The following is a 23,972-nucleotide window of genomic DNA, read 5'->3' as shown; positions in this document are numbered from 1 at the left end:
ACGCTCTAGTTCCATCCACGTCGTCGCAAATGGCAAGATTTCATTTCTTTTGATGGCTGCATAGTATTCCATTGTGTATATATACCACATCTTCTTTATCCATTCATCTGTTGATGGACATCTAGGTTCTTTCCATAGTCTGGCTATTGTAGACATTCCTGCTATAAACATTCGCAATTGTACCCAAAACTATAAGATACCTAGGAATAAACCTAACCAAAGAGACGAAGAATCTATACACAGAAAATTATAAAGTACTCATGAAAGAAATTGAGGAAGACACAAAAAAATGGAAAAATGTTCCATGCTCCTGGATTGGAAGAATAAATATTGTGAAAATGTCTATGCTACCTAAAGCAATCTACACATTTAATGCAATCCCTATCAAAATACCATCCATTTTTTTCAAAGAAATGGAACAAATAATCCTAAAATTTATATGGAACCAGAAAAGACCTCGAATAGCCAAAGGAATATTGAAGAACAAAGCCAAAGTTGGTGGCATCACAATTCCGGACTTCAAGCTCTATTACAAAGCTGTCATCATCAAGACAGCATGATCTGTGTCTTCTTGTCTGGGTGCCTTAAACAATAGAGATTTATTTTCTGATAGCTCTTGAGGCTAAAAGTTCAAGATAAAAGCGTCAGCAGGGTTGTTTCCTGGTGAGAACTCTCTTCTTGGTTTGCAGATGACTGCCTTCTCACTGAGTCTTATCTTCTTATGGCCTTTACTCTGTGCATGCCCAGAGAAAGATTTTTCTTAATCCTCCTATTATAAGGGCATCTGTCCTATTGGATTAGGGCCCTACCCATTTAACTTTAATTACCTCCTTTTTAAAGACTCTATCTCCAAATAACAGTCCTATTGGGAGTTAGGGATTCAGTATATGAATTTGGGAGAGATAAGTCCATAACAAATTTCATGGTTCCAAAACCTTGCTATATATAATTTTCTAAAATCCATACCAGACATCCTGGGTAATGATCTCCATTGTGGATAGGGGTCTCTAAGCGAGTCTATGCAACCAGATAGTTTTCAGCCCTGGGACTGAGGAAATATTCATTACGAATTCCCCAGCTACAGATGATTAAGTGGTTACTAATTTTTGCCAATACAGATAATACTGCAATGAACAAACACTGTTGTACACATATATTTCTCTATGCTTGTGTCATTGTTTCAGGACAAATACTTACAGGTAGAATTTCTGAGTTAAAGTCTACTGCATTGCCCTCCAGAAAATTTTAGTGATACAAGTGTGGGAGAAAAAGACAATTTTCAACCATATCAAATCCTAACTAAGGTCACAACATTTGCATTTGAGTCACAGAGTTTAAAGCTCTTGTGTACTACTCCTTGTTAGTAAACAGTCACAATTACACAATTACAATTACAATCTGACTTGTAACACTCCAAAATGTTTTTTCATTCTATTTTCTATAGAAAGATCCAGTGTCCAGTGGTAGAAATGAAAGTAAAGAATTTTTTACAGAAATGGTTTTTAGATGGAAGATATTTCGTACATTACTTCAGAATTTTGATGGAAGTCTTATCTCATTTGAATGCCAGCTTTACTATACTTGAAATGTTAGCATTTCAAAGAGCTGCTGGCATGTGTATTTTTGTTTGGTTCTTAGAAAACTGTATCTAGAAAAAGTATCTTAGAAAAAAAAGTATCTTAGAAAAAGTATCTAGGTAAATGCTATAAGAGAAGTGCATTGTGATGCAAGGAGATGCTTCTCAGGCATAATGAGTGGTATCTTGAGGCAGGAAATGTCATTAGACATCTTAGGCTGGGGATTAAGTAAACCATCTCTCAGTTGAAAGGTTTTATAGTGTTTGTACACCGGATAAAGTTTAAAAATAAATTGTTAAAATATTTTGTAGTTTTGAAGTTTTAATGAAATTGTTTGATTGCAAGAGTATATCTCCTTTTATACAAACACCCCACATAAGCTAGAGGATGTACTGTATATGCCCTGGATGGAATACAAGGTCATTTTCTTATATTCTATTAAATAAGCAGTGTACAAAAGTGTTCAGAAAGTTGAAGCCAAAACTTCATGCTATTTTTACTCCTGTTTAACAGCGTTGTCCTGAAATTCATTTTAACAGGTTTCTCTTTGTCCAGAGGTACTATAATTGCAATTAGATTGTAAAGGTTATGTGGTAAAATGCAATTACACGTAGTTAAATCAACAAAGAACTTGCATGAAGGTTGTGGCATTCTCTTGCAACATAATTTTGAGAACAATAATGATAAGGTTTGAAATAATAATTTTGTGATTTTTTTTTTAATTTCTAGAAACGGCGCCTCGAACATAGTAAAAATGTAAATACAGAAAAGCTGAGAGCTCCTGTTATTTGTGTACTTGGACATGTGGACACAGGGAAGACAAAAATTCTAGATAAAGTAAGAAAATAACTTAGTATTGATATAACTGTTTAAGTAAGTGAATAATACCTTATAAAACGCTAATAGAAACCATAGCACAGATAGGCAGTTCTGTTACATTAAATAGGTTGCACTTTCTTACTGCTTTTGCTTCTTTTTATATTTCAAAATACAAATGTGAATCTGCTGTCTCATCCCAGCTTCGTCACACACATGTACAAGATGGTGAAGCAGGTGGCATTACACAACAGATTGGAGCCACCAATGTTCCTCTGGAAGCTATTAATGAACAGACTAAGATGATTAAAAATGTAAGTACAGTGTATTTGGTGTGTTTTAATCTCTAACAAAAATTAAGGTATAAATTATTTCAGATACAGAAAAAAAATAGTATGAAGATTCATATGCTCACTCTGCATAATTAACACTTGTGCCACTTTGCTGTTTTACTTAAGATCTTTTTTTTTTTTTAAAGAAAACACTAGATGTTATAGGAGCCCTCATTTTTCATTTCTTTTCCTCTTGCTTCCAAAGGCGATTGCTATTTAGAAATTAGAGTATATTGTTCCCCTGAATGTTTTAACACTTTTCCTATAGATTTCCATGTTGAAAACTGTTTACTCCCTGACCCTCTCTTCTCCTTCTATCACATTGATTGTATTTTCATTATCTCCCTAATATTTTCTCTTTGTATAGACTCAATTTATTCAAAATAAATAAAATCACATAAGGTTAAGGTATAGCTTAATGAATCTTATAAAGCAAACACTTTTGTGTCACATATATTAGGAGATAGAACCTTGGCCCTTACCTCAGAAGACCTCTGTTAGATCCTTTTTCAATCGAAATCAGGTGGAATCTCTACCTTTTAGTGTGTTAGAGGTTGCAGAATGTTGTTATTCCAAACCCTTTATCCATGTTTATAAAGAGCGGTTTTGTTTTGTTTCCTTTAAAGTCATAGATTAACATATTTACGGTGTTTTAATTCATTTATTCTTGTGGTGAGAGAGTCTCGTTTTCATCCAGTGATTGACTCCTGAATCTTTTTGATTTAGTTTTAGTAGTCTTTGTTTACATCCTTGTGTCTGATATAGCAGGATGTTTTAGGCTCATCTTATACGTACTGTGCTCTAATCTTGGAACTGAGCCTTGTAAAAATTCCCTAGTTCCATTATCACAGAACAGGTAAAAAAGGTAAATTTGGAAATAAGGTGTAACAAACTGATAAATGACACACAGAGCATAAATTATTATATGCTAGCATTTCCCTTTATTCTTCATTTGGTCTTAGTTCTGTGTATAGGAAAGGTCTTTGAGTTTGTCTCCAGTTTGCAGGGACGGTGGGGTTTGGTTGAGATTGTGTTTTATGTAGCTTGTTTTCTGGTACATTCCTAAGGAACGAATAAGGGGAATAATATTCTTCGAGTTTTTGAATCTTGCATACCAACTTTGTGACCTTCACCCTGGAAATTAGTTGGCTTCCTCAGTTCACATTTTCTTTCCTTAAATATCTTAGAGGTTACTCTCATTTCTTCTCACATAAAATACTGCCTTTCAATCAAGTCTGATCATAAGCTGGTATTCATCCTTTTATAAGTAATGCGGCCTTCCTGCACCTTGGGGTTGATTGTTTTGGGTCAGTTTTCTAGTTATATGGAAATTTTCCAGTTTCATTTCAGTTTGTAATTTAAAATCTTTATTTTAGGACAGTTTTCTTGAATTACAGTTTTTCAAATTCATAGTTTAAAATTTATCTTGGTTATAATTTATCTGGTATTTCTGTGTGTTAGTCATTGGGGATTTTTATAACAGCTCATTCCACCAGTTGCCAGAACTTGAAATCTGGTGTTACGTTTGAACACAGTTAATAAAGAGCATGATTTTTATTAGGTCTGTATTAAAGTTCTCAGGATAGCTTTTATATGACAATTATAATTGTTTGTATTTCAGACACTGAAGTGGAAATAATTATGGTGCTCAGTTAATGTTGATTTAAGATCACCAGAATACAAATATGAGATGTTTCACATTTGAATCACTTTGACCTAGATCAGGAGATAAGATTTTGGAAAATCACTTGAAGATTGACAAAAAGTAGATAAGCAAGTAAACAAAATTGTGTGTGAGAGTTACTGGTCAGTGTCATGATTTAGGGTAAAAGAGAATGTCCATATTAGGCATGTTTTAATCTTTTTTCCATTCATTAAAGAACTTCTGTTCAGAAAGTCAGGTTTTTATGATGTTATTTAAATAAGGCAGTCTTTCCTTAATATTTTAGGTTGGTATAGTAAATTTTCTTTAAAACATACTTGGGGATATTTTTCAAAGTTTAGAATTGCTGTAAAGTTGGACTAGATACATTTTTTAAGTAGTCAGAACCTCTTCTTGCATGTTACCTTTTTATAGATAATCACTCTCAGACAACTAATGTCATTTGTTACTTATTGATAATCTGCTCAAAATTAGAATACACTATGGTTTTATGAGCTGAACAAAGAGAATATTTTCTCGTTTCGTTTTTCCTCCTGCAAACTCCTTTTGATTAATGAAAATATTGACTATAGAGCTTTGCTGGTTGACTCACTGACTGTTGTAAAACCATTTATTTAGAAAAGGAAGTGGTGATGTTTTTAAGTTTTCATGGCTGAATAATTGTTTTTATAAAGGAACTTTCATTGTTTTGGCTTCCTTAAGCTCTCTACTTTTCCCCACCTTTTCTAGTTTGATAGAGAGAACGTACGAATTCCAGGAATGCTCATTATTGATACTCCTGGGCATGAGTCTTTCAGGTAAGAGCAAATTGCATTATTTGGCATCAAACAAACTGCTAGAAACCATTAAATCTAAAGGTTCAGTGAATGAGAACGTCTGATTAATCAACATTGGGGTAGTATTTTAAGAAATGTAGTCCCTGTAATTACCAGTCATCATCTGTGCCTTACTGAGTAAGTAGTAATTTATTTGGATACTTGTTTTTTATAGAGATCTTTTTTACTTTTAAAAACCAATACTAATGCATACTTGGTCTGTCTCCTGTGAAACCCATTATATGTGGAACTTATCTGTCACCTCTTGAGTATATTCTGTAGTGCAAAAAACTTGGCCAATACAATTTGCAGAAATATTGGAGTAACTTCTGGAATTAACTTATTCCAGCTGATATCAGTTCACTGTGTCAGATAAGCATTTGGCAAATTAAGGGCTAATGGCACTTAAATTTTTAATGCATGTGCTTCATTTTGTTTTTTTCATTTAGGTTTTACAAAGAAACATTTGTTTCTTTAAAGGAGTAATTTCAAGTTTTCTATTTATGCATTTTTTTCCTCTTTTTCAACAGTAATCTGAGAAACAGAGGAAGTTCTCTTTGTGATATTGCCATTTTAGTCGTTGATATTATGCATGGTTTGGAGCCCCAGACAATTGAATCGATTAACCTTCTAAAATCCAAAAAATGTCCCTTTATTGTTGCACTCAATAAGGTAAGCTCCCCTGAATAATTAATGTGGAAACGTGCTTCTTAATTTTTTGTGATTAAACAGATTTATCCTGGTATAACTTTTATATAACAGTATGTACTCATTCTAAGTTAAATGTATTTTGACAAATTTATACACACGTAACAACCACCATCTCCATATTCCCAGAATGCTCACTCATGTTCTTTTGTGTAAGCCTACCCCCTTTTTCAACCCCAAACACTGATCTATCACTGTAGACTAGTTTTGTCTGTTTTATAATTTCATATTAATGGAATTATACAGTGTGTAATCTTTTGACTCTGGCATTTTCCATTACTCTTGTTATTTTACATTTATCCATGTTGTTGCATATACTGTTGGTTGTTCCTTTTCATTGATGAGTGATATTTCATTATCTGATTAGTATCACACTTCATCCATTTACACACTGAACAAAGCAGCTGTCAACATTCCCACACATCTTTGAGTTGAAATTTATTTTGATTTATTTTGAGTAAATATATAGAAGGAAAACTGTTGGGTCACATTGTGTGTATATGTTCCACTTAAAGAGAAAATGACAGGGGCGCCTGGGTGGCTCAGTGGGTTAAGCCGCTGCCTTCGGCTCTGGTCATGATCTCAGGGTCCTGGGATCGAGCCCCGCATCGGGCTCTCTGCTCGGCGGGGAGCCTGCTTCCCTCTCTCTCTCTCTCTCTCTGCCTGCCTCCCTATTTACTTGTGATCTCTCTCTGTCAAATAAATAAATAAAATATTAAAAAAAAAAAAAAGAGAATGACATTTTCCCAAAGAGTTTGTATAGTTTTATATTTGTATAAGATTTCAATTCTGCATAGTCTTAACAATGTTTGTTATACCTACAGACTTTGCAATAAGTGTATAATGTAATAAGTGTGTAATGCTCAATTATTGTGGTTTGATTTGCATTTCTGTGATGACTAATGGCATCAAAAATCTTTTCATATGTTTATTTGCTATTTCTCTCTTTGTGAAGTAACTTTTAAAATCTTTGCTCATTTTTTATTGGGTTATTGTTGTCTTAACTATTGAATTTTAACAGTTCTTTATTATTGATTGAAGTTCTTTGTCAGTTATGTGTATTGCGGGTTTGTTCTTGTAGTCAAGGACTTGCTTTTTCATTTTCTTAATATGTTTTGAAGAGCAGAAATTTCTAATTTTGGTGAAGTCCACTGTATAAGAAATTGTTTCTAACATTTTGTGTTTCTTATGTTCTATATTGGTAGTCTTTAATCAGCCCAAATTTATGAAAGTTATTTTCAGTGTTCCTAGATGGTTAATATTTAGATCTGTGGTATTTTTAGTTAATTTTTGTGCATAGTATATGTTAAGGATCAGGGTTCACTTTTTTCCACATGAAAATCTGGTTCAAAACCTGTTGTTGAAAAGATTATAATTTATTGATTTCTTTTTTTTTTTAATTTTATTTTTTTTAAGATTTTATAATTTGACAGAGATCACAAGTAGGCAGAGAGACACACAGTGAGAGGAAGGGAAGCAGGCTCCCTGCTGAGCAGGGAGCCCAATGTGGGGCTCGATCCCAGGACCCTGGGACCATGACCTGAGCCAAAGGTAGAGGCTTTAACCCACTGAGCCACGCAGGCGCCCCTGATTTCTTTTTTACAATGCTGTACAGTTGACACAATGTTAGATTAGATTCGGGTGTACATCATAGTGATTGAACTGTATACGTTATATTGTGCTAATAAATGTATCTGTCATCAGTCACTATACAGTGCTATTACAGTATGCTGTACCTTTTATTCTTGTGATTTATACATTCTATAACTGGAATCCTACACATTCTACTCCACCTTTTTCATCCATGCCCCCCAACCCCCGCCTGGCCACTGCCCTGCCTCTGATAACCACCACTTTGTTCTGTTTATGGGTATGTTTCTACTTGTTTGCTTGTGTTTCTTTATTGTGGTTTTTTCTTTTTAGATTCCACAGACTAGTGAAATCATATAGTATTTGTCTCTGTCAGGCTTATTTCACTTTGCATAATATTCTCTAGGTCTGTCCATGTTGTAAATGACAAGATCTCATTTGTTTTTATGACTAATACTCCAGAGAGAGAGAGAGTGTGAGTGTGTGTGTGTACACCACATCTTTATCCATTTAACTGTCAGTGATCACTTAGGTTGCTTTCATATCTTGACAATTTTAAATAATGATGCAGGAAACATAGGTGTGCATCTGTCTCTTTAAGTTAGTATTTTTGCTTCCTTTAGGTAAATACCCAGTAGTGGGATTACTGGATCATAATGGTATTTCTATTTTTAGTTTTTTGAGGAATCTCCATACGGTTTTCCACATTGATTGGTTGCACCAATTTACATTTACGTAAGGGTTCCCTTTTCTACACAACCTCAGCAACACTTGTTATTTATTGTCTTTTTGATACTAACTACTCTGACTCTGTCATAAGGAGATAGTTCATTGTGTTTTGTTTCCCTGATGATTAGTGAAATTGAGCACCTTTTCCTGTGTCTGTTGGCTATCGGTATGGCTTCTTTGGAAAAATGTCTATTTAGGTTCTCTGCCCTTTGTTTTATTTGGATTATTTGTGTTTTGGCATGTTGTGTCTTGCATGTTCTTTATATATGTTTGATATTAACGCTATTGGATATATCCTTTGCAAATATCTTCTCTCATTCAGTAGGTTGCATTTTTGTTTTGTTGATGGTTTCCCTCACTTTACAAAAGATTTTTATTTTGGTGTAGTCCTAATAGTTTATTTCTGTTTCCCTTGCCTTAGGAGACCTACAAAGAAAATTGTTGCCACAGCCAATGTCAGAAATTACTGCCTGTGTTCTTTTCTAAGAGTTTTATGGTCTCAGGGCTTACATTTAAGTCTTTAATGAATTTTGAGTGTATTTTGTGTATGGTTTTAGAAGGTGGTTTGGTTTTATTCTTTTACATGTAGCTCTCCATGTTTCCCAGCACCATTTATTGAAGAGACTGTGTTTTCTCCATTGTGTATTTCTTTCACATTTGTAATAGATGGACTGTATAAGCGCTAGTTTATTTCTGGCCTTCTGTTCTGTTCCATTGAATTGTGTCTGTCTTTGCGCCAGTACCACTCTGTTTTCATTACTATAGTTTTGTATTATAGCTTGAAATCTGAAATTGTGGTAATTCCAGCTTTGTTCTTTTTCTCAAGAATGCTTTAGCTATTTGGGGTCTTTTCTGATCCTGTACAAATGTTAGGATTATTTGTTGTAGTTTTGTGAAAATTGCTATTGGTATTTTGATAGGGATTGTACTAAATCTGTAAATTGCTTTGGGTAGAATGGACTTCTTCACAGTATTCTTCCAATCCATGAGTGTGTTCCCTCTTTCCATTTGTTTGTGTCATCTTCCATTTATCATTGTTTTAGAGTTTTCAGAATATAGGTTTTTCACCCTTTGGATTAAATTTGTTTCTAGGTATTTTATTCTATTTGGTAGAACTGGAAAATGGGATGGTTTTCTTAACTTGGTTTCTCCTACTTACTAGTGTATAGAAATGCAAAATACTTTTGTATATTAATTTTGTATCCTCCAACTTACTGAATACATGCCTTTTAATAATTTTGGGGTAAAGTCTTTAGGGATTTCTATATATATATATTATCCTGTCCTGCACTAACTGTAATGATTTTACCTCTTCCTTACCAATTTGGATGACTTTTATGTCTTGTCTGATTGCTACTGCTGGGACTTCCCATGTTATATTGAATAAAAGTGGCAAGAGTGGACATTCTTGCCCTGTTCATTCTTAGAGGAAAAACTCAGTTTTTCACCATTGAATAATGATGTTAGCTGTGGGTTTGTCATATATGACCTTTATTACATGAGGTATGTGTGTTCCCTCTAAACCCACTTTGTTGAGTTTTTATCACGAATGGATATTGGTTTCTGTCAGATGCGTGTTCTGAATCTGTTGAGATGATCTTAAGACTTTTGTCCTTCATTTTCTTTTTTTTTTTTTTTTTTTAAGATTTTATTTATTTATTTGACAGAGATCACAAGTAGACAGTGAGGCAGACAGAGAGAGAGAGAGGGAAGCAGGCTCGCTGCTGAGCAGAGAGCCCGATGCGGGACTCGATCCCAGGACCCTGAGATCATGACCTGAGCCGAAGGCAGCGGCTTAACCCACTGAGCCACCCAGGCGCCCCTGTCCTTCATTTTCTTAAGATGTTGTATCAGCTTGATTGATTCTGGATATTGAACCATCTTTGCATCCCCGGAATAAATCCCACTTGATCATGGTGAAGGATCGTTTTCAGTGTATTGGTGAAATTGGTTTGCTAATGTTTTGTTGAGGATTTTTGCATATGTGTTCATCAGAGACATTGGCCTGCAGTTTACTTTTTTTGTAGTGTCTTTGTCTTGTTTTGGAATTGGGTAATACTGGCATCATAGAATGTATTCCGAAATCTTCCTTCCTCTTCTGTTTTTTGGAATACTTTGAGAAGAATAGGTATGAACTATTCTTTAAGTATTAGGTAGAATTCACCTGTGAAGCCATTTGGCTTCAAAAGTCCTAGACATTTGTTTGTTGGGACTGTTTTGATTATTAGTTCAATTTTGTTACTAGTAATCAACTGGTCTTTCTGGATTTTCTGTTTCCTCCTGATTCTCTCTTAGGAGATTATATGTTTCTAATGATTTATTAATTTTTTCTAAGTTGTCAAAGTTTTGGCATATAATTTTTTAAAAAATTTTATTTGAGCGAGAGCAAGCAAGAGATAGAGTGCACAAACGGGTGGGACAGAGGGAGAAGCAGACACTCCCTCCTGAGCAGAGAGCCTGACATGGGGCTCGATCCCAGAACCCTGGGATCATGAGCTGATCTGAAGGCAGATGCTTAACTGACTGAGCCACCAACGTGCACCTGCATATAATTTTTGGTAACAGACTCCTGGTCTTTGTATTCCTGTTGTGTCAATTACTTCTGTGGTGTTGGTAATTTCTGTTTCTGATTTGGGGTCCTCTTTTTTTCTCACTGAGTCTGGCTAAAGGTTTATTAATTTTGTTTCTTTGCAGAGAATGAGCCCTTGGTTTCATTGATCTTTACTGTTTGTCTCTTTCGTTTATTTCTGCTCTAATGTTTGTTATTTCTTTCCTTCTACTAACTTTGGGCTTTTGTTGTTGTTGTTGTTGTTATTGTTTATTTGAAATTTTTCTTTCTTGAGATAGGCCTGTGTTGCTGTGAATTTTCCTCTTATTACTGCTTTTACTGTATCACAAAGATTTTGGACTGTTGTATTTTCATTTTCATTTGAGTTCTTCATTGACCTCTCTGATTGTTCAGAACCATGTTTTTTAGCCTTTACGTGTTTTTCCCAGTTTTTTCTCTTGTAATGATTTATATTTTTATACTGTTTGAGTTGGAAAGAAGTGATAGGATTTCAATCTTAAGTTTACTGAAACTTGTTCTGTGGCCTAGCGTGATCTTTCCTGAAAAATGTTCCGTGTGCACATGAAAAGGATGTATTCCTTTGTTATTGCACAGAATATACCGTATGTCCAGTAAGTCCATTTCATTGGATGTGTCATTTGAATATACTGTTTCTTTATTGATTTTGTACCTGGATGATCTATCCATAGAGGTAAAGGGGGTATTAAAGGCTCCTAACTGTTCTTGTATTACTTGCAGTTTCTCCCTTTTTTTTAAACATTTTCATGTATGTATGTATGTATGTATGTATGTATTGGACAAAGAGAGAGAGTACAAGTAGGCAGAGCGGCAGGGAGAGGGAGAAGCAAGTTCTCTGCTCAGCAGGGAGCCCGATGCGGGGCTGGATCCCAGGACCCTCGGATTTATGACCTGAGCTGAAGGTAGCTGCTTAACCAACTGAGCCACCCAGGCGCCCCTCCCTTTATGTTTGTTAATAATTCTTTGTCTTTAGGGGCTCCAGCTTTAGGTACATAAATACAGTTGTGGATCTTCATGTTGGTTTCATTTCTTTTTTATTATGTAGTGCCTTCATCTTTTGTAATGGTCTTTGTTTTAAAGTCTCTTTTGTCTGATATAAGCATTGCTGCCTGGCATTTGTTTTTTCCTTTCTACTTCTGTTCACATTGAATGGCTTTTTCTATCCCTCTCTTTCATTTTATGTGTTTTTAAAGCTGAAGTGGGTTTCTTGTAGGCGGCATATAAAAGGGGTTCTATTTTCTTAACAACCATTCTCTCACCCTTTGTTTTTTGAATGGAGCATTCAGACCCTTTACATTTAAAATAGTTATTAATAGGTGTGTACTTATTGCCATTTTATCAATTGCTTTCTGGTTGTTCTTGCAGTTCTCTTTTCCTTTCTTCTTCTCTTGCTCTCCTTTTTGTAATTAATGGTTTTCTTTAGTGCCATGATTGGATTTCTTCTGTATATGTATCTATTTCAGTTTTCATTTGTGGTTACCATGAGGTTCACTTGTGACATCCAAGGTATATAGCACTGTATATTAATTTGGTGGTCACTCAGGTTTGAACATAGTCTGAAAGAACTTTTTATTTATTTACCTCCTCCACATTTTAAATATCTGTTGTTGTATTTTGCATCTTTTTGTGAGTCTTTTCCTTTCATAATTTTGTTCTATTGTGGCCTTTTCTTTTTCACTATAGAAGTTTTCTCTTTGGTATTTCTTGTAAGGCTGGTTTAAGTGGTAAACTCCTTTAACTTTTGTTTGTCTGGGAAACTCCAGACAATTGAGTATTCTGATAAATGAACCTGCTATCTCTATATTTACTTTGTTCTTTATTTTCTCTTAGAGGTATTTTGTAGTTACAATGTCCATGTGTTAGATATATTCTAAATGTATCTGTAGTATTTCATGATTTTGGTGCTATTGGTGCTATTTAATTTTAAATTAAAATTTAATTTTCTAATTTTAATTTTATATAGGAATATAGTTGATTTTTATGTATTCATTTTTTAAAAGATTTTATTTATTTATTTGAGAGAGAGCATGAGAGGGGAGAAGCAGACTCCCCGGAGAGCCAGGAGCCCGATGCGGGACTCGATCCCGGGACTCTGGGATCATGACCTGAGCTGAAGGTAGTTGCCTAATCAACTGAGCCACCCAGGTGCCCTGTGTATTCATTTTTAATCTTGTGATCTTATTAAATTAACTGATTAGGCCTAGTAGCTAATTTTGTAGATCATGTGAGATTTTTTGTCTACACGATTATCTGCACATACCTGTTTTACTTTCATGTGTGTGCTCTGTAAATTTTCTTCCTTACTGCAAGAACTAGACGTTCTTGAATAATACCGAATAAAAGTAATGATAGACACCTTGCTTTTTGCCCCATCTTAGGGGGAAGTAGCTGGTCTTTTACCATTACATGTAATGTTTGTCATAGGTTGCTTAAAGTGTTATTTGTGGTTTGTTTCTTTGTTGTTGTTTTGTTTTTTTTTTTGTTTTTTTTTTTTGGTTAGTCATGAGTTGTTGATTTTTGTCAGATGGCTAGTCCACATCTCTTGAGATATATATATGGCTTTTCCTCTTTATTCTGTAAATGTTAATATTTTAAGGGGACTTTACTTTTTATTTTATTTTTTTAAAATATTTTATTTATTTATCTGACAGAGATCACAAGTAGGCAGAGAGGCAGGCAGAGAGAGGGTGGGGAGCAGGCTTCCTGCTGAGCAGAGAACCCAGTGTGGGGCTCGACCCCAGGACCCTGAGATCATGACCTGAGCCGAAGGCAGAGGCTTTAACCCACTGAGCCACCCAGGCGCCCCCCTTTTTATTTTTTTAAGATTTTATTTTTTTTCTTTTTTAGAGCCATTTAAGATTTGAAAGGTACAGGGATTTCCCACATACCCCTGCCTCCCCCATGCACAGTCTCCCCCAGTATCAGCACCTTCCCTCTCACACCAGAGTGATACATTTGTTAAGACTGATGAACTTTGATCAACTTACAAACACCCAAAGTCCATGGTTTACTTCTTGGTGTTGTATATTCTATGGGTTTAGACAAATGTATAAGGACATGGATCCAGGGGTTTCTGGATGGCTCAGTCAGAACATCTGCCTTCAGCTCAGGTCATGATCTCAGCGTCTGGGATCAAGTCCCGCATAGGGCTACCTGCTCAGTGGGGATCCTGCTTCCCCCTCTCCCGTTAACCTTGCCTGTGCTCGCTCGCTCTCTATGTCAAATAAATAATAGAAATAAAATCTTTTTTTAAAAGTTTAAAAAAAAATGACATGGGGGCACCTGGGTGGCTCAGTGGGTTGAGCCTCTGCCTTCAGCTTGGGTCAGATCTCAGGGTCTTGGGATCGAGCCCCGTATCAGGGTCTCTGCCGTGATCTCTGTCAAATAAATAAATAAAACTTTTTTTTTTTTTAAAGGCATGATCCATCGTTTTAGTGTCAGGGTATTTTCACTGCCTTGAAAATCTTTCTGCTCTGTATTCCCCCATCTCCCAATCCTTAGCAAAAAGGTCCCTGATCTTTTTACTGTCTGCAGTTTTGCCTTTTCCAGAGTGTCATATAGTTGGGATTATACAGTATTCTACCATAAGCTTTATCAGATCACCTTCTTTCACTTAAAAAAATAGGAATTAAAGTTTCCTCCACCTGTTTTCACGGCTTCATGGCTCATTTTTTACTGTTAGATCATTATTCATTTTGTTTAATAACTCCATTGTCTGGATGCAGTACAGTATATTCATTCATCCATTGAAGGGCATCTTGGTTGCTTGCAAGTTTCACAGTTATAATTGATGCTGCTTTAAACCTCCATATGCAGATCTGTGTGGGGAGCATATGTCTTTACCTCCTCTGGGTGAATACCAAGGAGTGTGTTGGTGGATTTTATGGTAAGAGTGTTTAGTTTTGGAAGAAATTGCCAAACTTCTCAAGTGGTTATAAGTTTGCAATCCCGGGGCACCTGGGTGGCTCAGTGGGTTAAAGCCTCTGCCTTCAGCTCAGGTCATGATCCCAGAGTCCTGGGATCAAACCCCGCATCGGGCTCTCTGCTCAGAGGGAAGCCTGCTTCCCCCTCTCTCTGCCTGCCTCTCTGCCTACTTGTGATCTCTGTCTGTCAAATAAATAAATAAAAATCTATTAAAAAAAAAAATTTTGCAATCCCACCAGCAATGAATGAGAATTCTGTTGCTCTACATCTTGACCAGCGTTTGGTATTGTGTTTTGGATTTTGGCCATTGTAATAGGTATGAGGTGTGATTTTGTTGATTGATTGATTCATATTTATTTTTTAAAGATTTTATGTATTTGAGAGAGAGCAGTAGTAAGGGAGAGGGACAAGCAGACTTCTCACTGAGCAGGGAGCCCAAGGGTGGGACTCGATCCCAGGAACCTCAGATCATGACCTGAGCTAAAGGCAGATGCTTAACCAGTTGAGCCACCCAGGTGCCCCAGTTTTCATTGTTATAATTTGTGTTTCCTTAAAGTGCTCTTTTAAGATGTGGAACATCTTTTCATGTGCTTATTTACCATTTCTGAGGTGTCAAATTCATTGGCCCATTTAAATTGGATTCTTTGTTTTCTTATTTTTGTATTTTAAGAGTTCTTAATATGTTTTGGATATAAGTTATCAGATGTCTTTTGCACATGTTTTCTCCCAGTCTCTCTTCTTCTTTCACTTTCTAGACTCACTCTGTTTCTTAGAAGTTTTTAATTTTAATGAAGTTAGCTTATCACATTCTTTCTTTCATAGATCATGTCTTTGATGTGGTATCTAAATGGTTCTCACCACAGCCAAGGTCATCACATTTTCTCTCTGTTTTCTTCTAGAAGTGTTAGAGTTTTGTATGTTACATTTAAGTTCTATGATTATTCTGAGTTAATTTCTATAACATGGAGGTCCTGTATTGTGTCTAGATTCAGTTTTTTTGCATGTGAATGTTCAGTTCCAGCACTATTTGTTGATTACTGTTGAATTTTTAAATGTTAAACCAACCTTGCATTACTAGAATAGAGCCTACTTGGTTATGATGTATTTTCTTTCTTTCATATATTGCCAGATTTGATCTGATAAGTTTTTGTTGATGATTTTTGTGTCTGTGTTCGAGTGATTTTGCTATATAGTTTTCCTTTCCTGTAACATCTTTTGTCTACTTTTGTTGTCAGAGTAATGTTGCCTTGTATGATGAATTAAGAAGTATATTTTCCTTTATTTTCTGAAAGAGTTAGTATAGAAATGGTATTTCTTTAAGAGTTTGGTAGAATTTATCAGAATCCACATCTGCATAGAATCTTTTAAACAAGTACAGGTTCTTTTGGTTTTTTATATTTCTTCAATGCAGAAATTTGTGTTTCAGAGAACTAGCTCTGTCTCATTGATATTCTCTTTCTGTCTGTCTTAGATTTCTTTGATTTCCAGTGTTAATTTCATCATTTCCGTCTTTCTGCTTTGGTTTTCATATCTACTTTTTCTAACTTAAGGTGGAATTTTAATTGATTTCAGATATTTTTTTCTTGTATAATAGAAATATTTAAGGTTGTGTTCAGCACACTGTTTTGTTTTTGTTTTTAAAGATTTTATTTATTTATTAGAGAGAGAGGGAGACTGTGAGAGAGAGAACACAAGCAGGAAGAATGAGATAGGGAAAAGCAGGCTTCCCACCGTAGCAGGGAGCCTGATAAGGGTTCTATCTCATGACCCAAGCCAAAGGCATTCACTTAACAACTGAGCCACCAAGACACCCCCATTTAGCACAGTGTTCAAAGCCCTGCTTAGGGGCGCCTCGATGGCTCAGTTGGTTAAGCGTCTCACTCTTGATTTCAGCCCAGCTTGTGCTTCCAGGGTTGTTGGGTTGAGACCTGAGTCCAGCTCTGAGCTCAGCGCAGAAGACTGCACGTCCCTTTTCCTCTGCTTCTACCCCGACTTGTCCTCACTTGCTATCTCGAATAAATAAAATCTTTTTAAAAAATTGTTTTCCTTCGTCATCATTGCTTATGGCTTTTATCTCTAGTTGTCCTTTGTTTCCCTGTGTGTAATGAGTCTTCCTTTTTCTTTGATTGCTTTTAAGAACTTTTAAGGGTTCATCATTGAGATTATGTGATAGTTTCGGTTTATCATACTTTGATTTTCTTAGATCTTTGAATTTATATATTCATCAGTTTAAAAAGTTTTTTGGTTTTTCAGATACTTTTTTTTTTGTATGCTTCCTTTGGAATAGTTTTTATTGCTATATTGTCAAGGCTTCCAGTCTTCTGTAATAATGTAATTTGCTGTTAAGCTTATCTAGTGAATTTTTCTTTCATATTCTATGTTTTTTTAGTTCTACAAGTTTCATGTTTTTCCTTTAAAGGCACATAAATTTATAATAACTATTTTAAGGACCTCATGTCTGGGTCTGTTTCTGCTAATTTTTCTTCTTTTTAGCATTCAGATTCGGGCAGCATCTTTATATTCTAGCCCTAGATTGAGGAAACAGATTTTGCTTTTTTTTTTTTTACCATTAAATATTTTTTCTTCACTATACCCATTTATCATACTTCTGAAAAGCGAAGGAAAATACATGATTTATTTAACAGAGTAAATCTAATTTGAGCCATAGAACAATTAAAATGAGCTGTTCTCTGAGATAGGATGTGATTTTTTTTTTTAATTTTTATTTATTTATTTATTTTTTTTTTTTTAAAGATTTTATTTATTTATTTGACAGACAGAGATCACAAGTAGATAGAGAGGCAGGCAGAGAGAGAGAGAGAGAGAGGGAGGGAAGCAGGCTCCCTGCTGAGCAGAGAGCCCGATGCGGGACTCGATCCCAGGACCCTGAGATCATGACCTGAGCCGAAGGCAGCGGCTTAACCCACTGAGCCACCCAGGCGCCCCTTTATTTATTTATTTATTTTTTGGTGTATAATTTCCCTGGTAATAATACTTGCTGTAATTCTTATTTCTAACTACTAAACAGAACCATTTTGGAATTCCAGCAGAATACACTAATAGTCCTAAGATAATTCTAAGATCTCATGTTTTGCAAACAAATGGCAGCCTTTCCTGAGCTGGTGTGGAGGCTGATGTTACTTAGAAGTTTTTAATTTAAGAAGGGATGCACTTAAGTGGGTTATACAGGCTTTTTGGTATAATAAAATATTTGAGTAATTCACAATCTCCTGAATATATAATATACATTGGGAACTTTTAGTTAGGACCTTTAACCTTAATTAAATTCCATAGTATTCTGAATGCTTTAAAGATGTTTCTTACAAAAAAATTTTGTCCAGATTGATAGGTTGTATGATTGGAAAAAGAGCCCTGACTCTGATGTGGCTGCTACTTTAAAAAAGCAGAAAAAGAATACAAAAGATGAATTTGAGGAGCGAGCAAAGGCAATTATTGTGGAATTTGCACAGCAGGTAAGAAAACTTGCCTTATTATTGAAGAACTTATATAAAAGAATATTTTTTCCCTTTGTTCTCCTGTCCTTATAATAAAGCCAGCAGTTCACTAATGCTGGTTCTGTTCTCTTATTGATGGCAAGTAGTGTTCTCCGTTCTTTTCCTTTATCCCTGGTTTTCTTTTTAAATTAGCTAGTATTTCAGACATCTGTCTTCATACTCTGAATGCTTAAATTTTTAAAATAAAGTTGATTTGGAGGGGCCCCTGGGTAGCTCAGTTGGTTGTGTCTAACTTGTTTTCGGGTCAGGTCATGATCTCAGGGTTGTGAGATCAAGCCTTTGTCAGGCTCTGTGCTCAGTGGGGAGTCTCCTTGAGATTCTCTCTCCCTCTGCCCCTCCCCCACTAAAATAAATAAGTAAATCTAGAAAAAGAGAATTTGACTTGATAAGAAACTACTTTCCTGTGATATAACTAATATACAGGATATGCATGACCTCTTGAGTGCTTTTGAGGAGTTTCAGAAAGTCGAGCCATTTGCTTATCTGTTGTCTAATCAGACATGCTGTCCTAGATACTTCCATGGCTTGGCTTTTTGGAATGATTTTGCTTTTTATGTCTCTAGGGTTTGAATGCAGCTTTGTTTTATGAGAATAAGGATCCCCGTACTTTTGTGTCCTTGGTACCTACCTCTGCGCATACTGGTGACGGCATGGGCAGTCTGATCTACCTTCTTGTTGAGTTAACTCAGACTATGTTGAGCAAGAGACTTGCACACTGTGAGGAGCTAAGAGCACAGGTTATGGAGGTAATGATCAGCTTTTGAATTTATTTTCCTTTTTGCCTTCAACAGTAAATTTTGGGAGGGGATATCTTTTCTCAGATTTAGTCAACATAGTGTAGCATGTTTCACTCCCTTGACACTTGTGTCTCTCAGGTTAAGGCTCTCCCAGGAATGGGCACCACGATAGATGTGATACTGATCAATGGGCGTTTGAAGGAAGGAGATACAATTATTGTTCCTGGAGTAGAAGGGCCCATTGTAACTCAGATTCGAGGTCTTCTTTTACCTCCTCCAATGAAGGAATTACGGGTGAAGGTAAGCCTAGGTGGTACGTGTTGACGTTTGGGGACATGTACAATGTGTATGAGTTCTGTTGAAGTCACTTCTTCACTTTGAGAGCTGCTTGGTTTAACACGCCCTCACTCCTCATCATCTAAGCTTTCCATGAGAATGGAAGTATATTGTTTTGGTTCTATAATGCTAGTTTTTTTAAACATTTTTTATTATTAAATAAAACAAATGCAGAAAACTATACAAAACGTAGAGGAAAAGTCTAGCAAATTTTTAGGAAGCAAACAGATGAAGACTAGAACGTTGTTGACACCCTGGAAGACTGTGTGCCTCTCACGGACATTTGCCACCCCCACACCTTCCTAAAAGTTAACTGTGCTTCCGTTATTATGATAGTAATTAATATACTTTTTAAAAAATAGTTTTAATACCTGAGTGTGTGCCCCTAAAAAAAAGTATGTATGGACTTCATATAAGTGGAATCATTCTCATTTCCATTGTATCTGGCTTCTTTTAGGTCAAAAAACAAAACAAAACACACTTAAGATTTACCCATGTTGCATATAGCAGTAGTATATTTTTGGTGGGTGGTATTCTACTGCATGAATATGTCATGGTTGATTTATCTGTTCCCTGTTGACTGGTCTGTTGGTGGCTTACATGCATCACAGCATCTTCTTCTGTCTGTGACCTTTTTACCTTTTCTATGGTATCTTAGAAACAAATGTTTAATTTTAATATTGAATTTATCGATCTTTTGTGCTTATTGCTTTTGTGTCTACTTGAAGAAAAATTTTCCTACCTCACGGTCCTGAAAATACTGTTTGTCATATCATCTCCTACTCCTAACCACTTTTCAAATAAATACGGTAACAAATGTTTTAATGTCTACAGAACCAGTATGAAAAGCATAAAGAAGTAGAAGCAGCTCAGGGGGTAAAGATTCTTGGAAAAGACCTAGAGAAGACATTGGCTGGCTTACCCCTCCTGGTGGCTTATAAAGAAGATGAAATCCCAGTTCTTAAAGTAAGTTACTTAAAAAAATGTTTCCTCTGGAGCTAAGTCCTGCTGCTATGTCAGCAGAGCCCACGTTGGTAGGGATGAATGAAGCAGGCACCTCTGTCTTACCCGCTGGCTCATAGCAAATAGTTCATGCTTTTAGATTTCTTCAGTTTGCACAGTACTCTGAATTAGCATAAGTAATGTTTATATACGCTAGAATTCTAAAATACATATTTTATTTAATACAAAATGAATCAAAAGCCCAGAAATTGGTGTTAATGTTTTTAGATATCCAAATATACAGACAGAACTCGAGAAAATCTTATAAGGAAGTAGGAGTTGTTTTAAAGCTTGTGTGCCTGTCTGTAGGAGCACATGCCCACTGGAGTCCAGTTTACATATCATTTGCCGAAGAGAAGATGGCACTCTTCCCAGCACGTTAACTCATAGTGAATGCTGGGACTGCCGTTACTCCTCAGCCAGAACCAGATCACAGCCATCAGGGGATTGGCCACCTGAGGGCCAGTGAGAAGAGGGTAGGCATCCCTCTTTGGCCAGTCCCAACTATGGCAGGGACTGCTGCATCCTTCATGGCTAGGACACGGCTGTCCTACATGTTCCCCGGGGGAAATCTCTTCATCTGTAAAGGAGCAGTGGCAGAGGAAAAGGACTCCAAGGTTAGGGCATTTCAGTGAAGGCAGTCAGGCAGACCCTGTGGGCTATTGTGACACATTACACTGATGTAGTCCTTTTAATGTTGGAAAGTTTGTTCTCGTTTTGTTCTGCTCACCCATCTACCTTATTTGCCAAGTATAGCCAAGGTTAACTAGATTTGCGCATTAATAAATCCAAGACAGTGGTGGCCCCGAATCTCCTCCTTTCCAGCACAGGTTCTGCTACACCTTATGTTTTTAGCCTTGATTTCATATTTCCATGTGAATGCTTAATTATAAAGGGAAAGACAGTTTAATTCTAGGCCATTACTGAGAGAGATGTATTTACAACCTTGTCAAATTTAATCTCTTTTCAAGGATGAGTTGATCCATGAGTTAAAGCAGACATTAAATGCTATCAAGTTGGAAGAAAAAGGTGTCTATGTCCAGGCATCTACACTGGGATCTTTGGAAGCTCTACTTGAATTTCTAAAAACATCAGAAGTGCCCGTAAGTAATCCTTCCCAACTCCAGAGGAGTCCATGATAGTCATGGTTTGTGGTGCTGTTTCTTTTACCTGACACAAGGCACTTAAGCTCAGAACCTCCTTTTCTACAGTATGCAGGAATTAACATTGGTCCAGTCCATAAAAAAGATGTTATGAAGGCTTCAGTGATGCTGGAACATGATCCCCAGTAAGTGATTTTTCTTTTGCTGTTTAGGCTTTCATATTACCTGTCCTTCATGACATACTCTATGTTTCACCGAGTGATCCCTATTGTGTTTGAACCTTTCAGGTACGCAGTAATTTTGGCCTTTGATGTGAGAATTGAACGGGATGCACAAGAAATGGCCGATAGTTTAGGAGTTAGAATTTTTAGTGCAGAAATTATTTATCATTTATTCGATGCCTTTACGAAATATAGACAAGACTACAAGAAACAGAAACAAGAAGAATTTAAGTAAGTTGGTGATTTTACTTACTTTGGATCTTTGGTAACGAAGTTGGTTGAGAATTACCAAATAGAAGTTTCTCCTGTTACCCTGAAAGTAGTGTTCCTGTGAAACCGTCCGTAAGCCGAAACGTGAAGAAGCAATTACCATTATTTGCATGGAAAATTTTTTGAGCACTCCCAGGTGTGAACACAGACAGCAGCTCACCGCTCTGGCGGCGTGATGCTGAGATGCTGAGTGTGGTCCCTGGAAAGAAGCTTGGCAGGGCCACACTGTCTGGGGTGCCCACTGCTTCTTAATGGCTCACTGCAAAACAAATGCCAAACGTTTTGGCTTTTTTTTGCTTTTCCTAAGAGTAATCATCCTCGTTTGGTTAGGGAAAGCAGGTACTAAGGTAGGTCTCTTGTAAAAGCAAGGTGGCATCAGGTGAACTTTGGCCACGTGAGATGTATTGAAAACTATACATTCTGCCCATCTGAGCCATTCATTGCAGCAGTATGTAAACTATAATCCCCTGTAGCCTTACAGTTTTTAATTTTCAAATTGGCAGGCCTGGGTCTCATCAACTGGCAAATGGTTGCTAAAATCCTCTTGCTAGAGTTTCTGATCTGGGATTACATGGGAAGGAAGGAACAAAATGGGAATGTACATGGTGAGGGACTGAAATGAGGCAAGGTATTCCATGGTAAGAGAGCTTGCTCCTGCAGCTGACCTCACAGCTTGTCCCGTGTACATGGCATCGCTGCAGGTGCTAAACAAGTCAGCACCGGCTCTGACCAGGTCCTCTTGCAGCTCAGGCGAGACAAGTAGTGAATGCACGGGACGTCAGGTAAGGGCTGCAGAGCAGAGCAGGGAAGGCCTAGATCAGGAGGAGAGCCGTGACAAGCAGTGTGGTCCGGGGCAGCAGCTCAGCTCTGTATATCTTCTGTCCAGATAGAGATCTGGAGGGACTGAAGTGAGCCGCCCAGACCCATGGGGAGTTGTCCAGGCAGAAGGACACACTGGGAGGCGGCCGTGTTGAAATCTGACAGAGAGCAGTTAGGAGATGGGGTCAGAGAAGTTGGAAGGACTCTGTAGGACATGGGGAGGATCTCAGGGAGACAGCGAGTAGTCTTGTCAGGCTCCCAGTGTTCCAGGCAAGACATGAGGGTGGTTCAGTCCATAGGCAGTGATGGCTTAAATTGGGATACACATTTGAAGTAGAATTGCCAGGCGAGTCGTAGCATTTAGATGGGGATATGCTCACTTGAAATCATGAAACTGGAAGTGAAAAGATGTGGCTAAAGAAGACTGCTAGACACAGTGAGAACACTTTAAACACATGCTTGATAGGGAAGATAATAGCCTTTTGGATCACCTCATTTGGGGACATGATACGGAGAAGGTGGCTGTGGTTTGATGCCGGCGTGGTCCCCAGAGTAGGCTGCCTGTGTGCCTGGTCAAGGTTCTAAGCTCCATCTAAATTTAGGGGGTAGGGGTCAGTGTTCCTGTGATACGGCTTAAGACTTGGGAAGCAACAGCATGGCTGGAGGGAGGGGAAGAGGATGGTGAGGGGACGAAGCACTCCAGGTGGGTGGCCTGGACCAGGGCAGACAGCATGGAGGGCTGTCCACAGCATCCATCCTGCTCTTCCGGCACCGCCTGGGGAGTGCTGCTTTCAGCCAGCAGCCTCATACTCATTTGTATTTGCTTTTTTCATGTTTAAGTGGTTTTGTCAGCTTCAAAATTTTTGGGTTTTCTTTTTTTCCTTTTAGGCACATAGCAGTATTTCCCTGCAAGATGAAAATCCTCCCCCAGTATATTTTTAATTCTCGAGACCCAATAGTGATGGGAGTGACTGTGGAAGCAGGTCAGGTGAAACAGGGGACACCCATGTGCGTCCCTAGCAAAAATGTAAGTTTTGGTTGTACTTTCAAAACAAGTGTGGTCTCTTAAAGGAATAAAATGGGGCGTCCAGGAGTGGTGACGACAAGCAGAGCTTATCACCTTTTATGATTTATACCTCAGTAAGGAGTGCCAGTCCAGTGTTAATTCGGAGCACCGGCAAATAAAGGTGCAAGGTACTGTGAAATAGTGCCCTTTTAAAGGTTTTTT

General features: G+C 37.1%; 1 protein-coding gene across 2 annotated transcripts in view; it reads left to right on the top strand.

The window, feature by feature from the left end:
* The window catches only part of EIF5B (eukaryotic translation initiation factor 5B), an 84,774-nt gene that overhangs the window by 56,902 nt on the left and 3,900 nt on the right, over nucleotides 1-23,972 (top strand). For both annotated transcript variants that reach the window (XM_045980335.1, XM_045980334.1), the window contains exons 11-22: nucleotides 2,307-2,414; nucleotides 2,597-2,707; nucleotides 5,118-5,185; nucleotides 5,734-5,875; nucleotides 18,083-18,214; nucleotides 18,820-19,002; nucleotides 19,132-19,293; nucleotides 20,164-20,295; nucleotides 21,303-21,434; nucleotides 21,543-21,619; nucleotides 21,722-21,886; nucleotides 23,633-23,771. In XM_045980335.1, coding sequence (XP_045836291.1) covers nucleotides 2,307-2,414; nucleotides 2,597-2,707; nucleotides 5,118-5,185; nucleotides 5,734-5,875; nucleotides 18,083-18,214; nucleotides 18,820-19,002; nucleotides 19,132-19,293; nucleotides 20,164-20,295; nucleotides 21,303-21,434; nucleotides 21,543-21,619; nucleotides 21,722-21,886; nucleotides 23,633-23,771 — 1,551 coding nt within the window. The remainder of the gene's footprint in view (nucleotides 1-2,306; nucleotides 2,415-2,596; nucleotides 2,708-5,117; nucleotides 5,186-5,733; nucleotides 5,876-18,082; nucleotides 18,215-18,819; nucleotides 19,003-19,131; nucleotides 19,294-20,163; nucleotides 20,296-21,302; nucleotides 21,435-21,542; nucleotides 21,620-21,721; nucleotides 21,887-23,632; nucleotides 23,772-23,972) is intronic.

The sequence above is a fragment of the Meles meles genome, chromosome 16 (genome assembly GCF_922984935.1).
Source record: "Meles meles chromosome 16, mMelMel3.1 paternal haplotype, whole genome shotgun sequence".
Classification (NCBI taxonomy): Eukaryota; Metazoa; Chordata; class Mammalia; order Carnivora; family Mustelidae; genus Meles; species Meles meles.
This window is presented reverse-complemented; position numbering and strand designations above follow the sequence as displayed.